Raw genomic sequence first — 1,946 nt, 5'->3', positions numbered from 1 at the left:
TTTTTTTTTTTTTTTTTTTTTTTTTTTTTTTTTTTTTATATTTATATTTTTTTATATTAATATATATATTTATATTAAAATATTTTTTATTTTTTTGTTTTATTTTTTTTTTATTTATATTTTTTTTATATAAAGATATATGCATTAAAATATTTTTTATTTTTTTTTATTTTTTTTTATATTTATATTTTTTTATATAAGTATATATATTTATGTTAAAATATTAATTATTTTTTGTTTTTGTTTTTTATTTTATATTTATATTTTTTTATATAGAAACATATTTATGTAAAAATATTAATTATTTTTTATTTTTTTACTTTTTATTTTCTTTTATATTCATATTTTTTATATATAAATATATATATTTATGTAGAAATATAAATTATATTTTATGTTTTTATATATATAAATATATATATCTTTGTATAGTAAATATAAATATAATAAAAAATAAACTATATATGGAGTTAGCAACTAAAACAACTAAACTAAACACACAAAAACAAAAAAAAATAAAATAAAATAAATGTTTTTGTGTGTGCTGCAGGTGCATACATGGGAGCGTTTGCCTGTCCTTGGTGGTAGTTTATGTATGAAGGAGAGGGTGACCAGTGGTTACCGTTTTTGTGTGTCTTTGTCTTCTCCTTCTCAGCTAGCTGCTGTTGTCTCTTTGCCTATATTAAGCGGGAGAGAGCTGAGGCAGATGGTGCGGCAGCAGCTGCAGCACCGCAGCACAGAGTTTCTGTTTGTGAGAAACGCAGCAGCAGATCCTGCTGCTCTTGCTGCTGTTGTTGCTGCTGCTCTCTCCCGCATCACTCAGGCTGCATGCACCACACTGCAGCAAAGAGACGCAGCAGATTCATACCAGCAGCAGCAGCAATACTGTCCGCAGCAACAGCAGCAGCAACAGCAGCAGCAGCAGCAGCAGCAGCAGCAGCAGAGGAGACACCGCAGCAACCAAGATGATGCAGCACAAGCAGCAAACAGATTCGCCTTCATACTAAAACCTGACCCTGCTGCTCTGTGGCTGCTGCACTGCTGCATCGTTGCCTGCATGCGCACGCTGCAGCAGCAGCAGCATCTCCACTGGATACAAGAACAGCAGCAGCAGCAGCAGCAGCAGCAGCAGGAGAGGGAACATCTGCAACAGCGGGAGGAACAGCAGCAGCAGGAGGAACAGCAGCAGCAGCAGCACCAGCAGCAGCAGCAGCAGGAGACAGCTGAGGGGTATTCAGAGTCTCGCGCTGGTTCTGCTGCAGCAGCAGCATGCAGCAGAGCTTGTGCTGCAGCAGCAGCAACAGAGAGTTGTTTGCTTTCTGCTGCTGTGTCTCTGCTTCGTCTGTGGTCGTTGCTGCTGCCTTGCTGCGCAGCAGCAGCAGCACAGCGTATATTTGGAGGCAGCACGAGGGGGCCATATACTGCAGCAGCAGCAGCAGCAGCAGCAGCACTAGACAGCCGCTGCCGCCTCACTGACCCCCACGTGTCTCCGCGTGTTCTCGTAGCAGCAGCAGAAGCAGCAGCACCGCTGCTGTCTCCTGTTCCTGCTTTTGTAGAGTGTCTGGCCCACAATACCTTGGGAGCAGCAGCAATCTGCTGCTGCAGCAACGGCAGCAGCAGCAGCAGCAGCAGCAGCAGCAACAGCAGCAGCTCCTGTAGCAGTAATGGGAACTGCAGCAGCAGTAGTTGTTGCTGCTGTGGCAATGGGTGCTGTTGGGATCTGCAGCAGGGGCAGCAGCACCAGCAGCAACAGCAACAGCAGCAGCAGCAGCAGCAGCTGCAGCAGCAGCAGCTGCAGCTGCTGCTGCTGCCTCGTCATCCTATTGCGGTGCATTGGGCTGCGCAGCTGAGAGCAGCAGCAGTTGCTGCTGCATGCGGCGCGCGTGTGGAGTGTCTGCGGCTGCTGGGTACTGGTGGCTTGCTGCCTTTTGCTGGTGGTTCTGTAT

At 43.8% G+C, this 1,946-nt stretch overlaps 1 protein-coding gene across 1 annotated transcript in view; it reads left to right on the top strand.

Annotated features, from left to right (window-relative positions):
• EMH_0083560 (uncharacterized protein) overlaps positions 1-1,946 on the top strand; it is a gene marked incomplete at both ends in the record, with an annotated part of 3,462 nt that overhangs the window by 1,108 nt on the left and 408 nt on the right. Inside the window, one exon of the mRNA XM_013500654.1 lies at positions 551-1,828. Within this exon, the coding sequence (XP_013356108.1) occupies positions 551-1,828 (1,278 nt within the window). The remainder of the gene's footprint in view (positions 1-550; positions 1,829-1,946) is intronic.

Source organism: Eimeria mitis, genomic scaffold (assembly GCF_000499745.2).
Source record: "Eimeria mitis Houghton genomic scaffold, Emh_scaff5683, whole genome shotgun sequence".
In the NCBI taxonomy this organism is placed as follows: Eukaryota; Apicomplexa; class Conoidasida; order Eucoccidiorida; family Eimeriidae; genus Eimeria; species Eimeria mitis.
The sequence above is the reverse complement of the archived record's forward strand: the minus strand, read 5'-3'. Positions and strand labels throughout refer to the sequence as shown.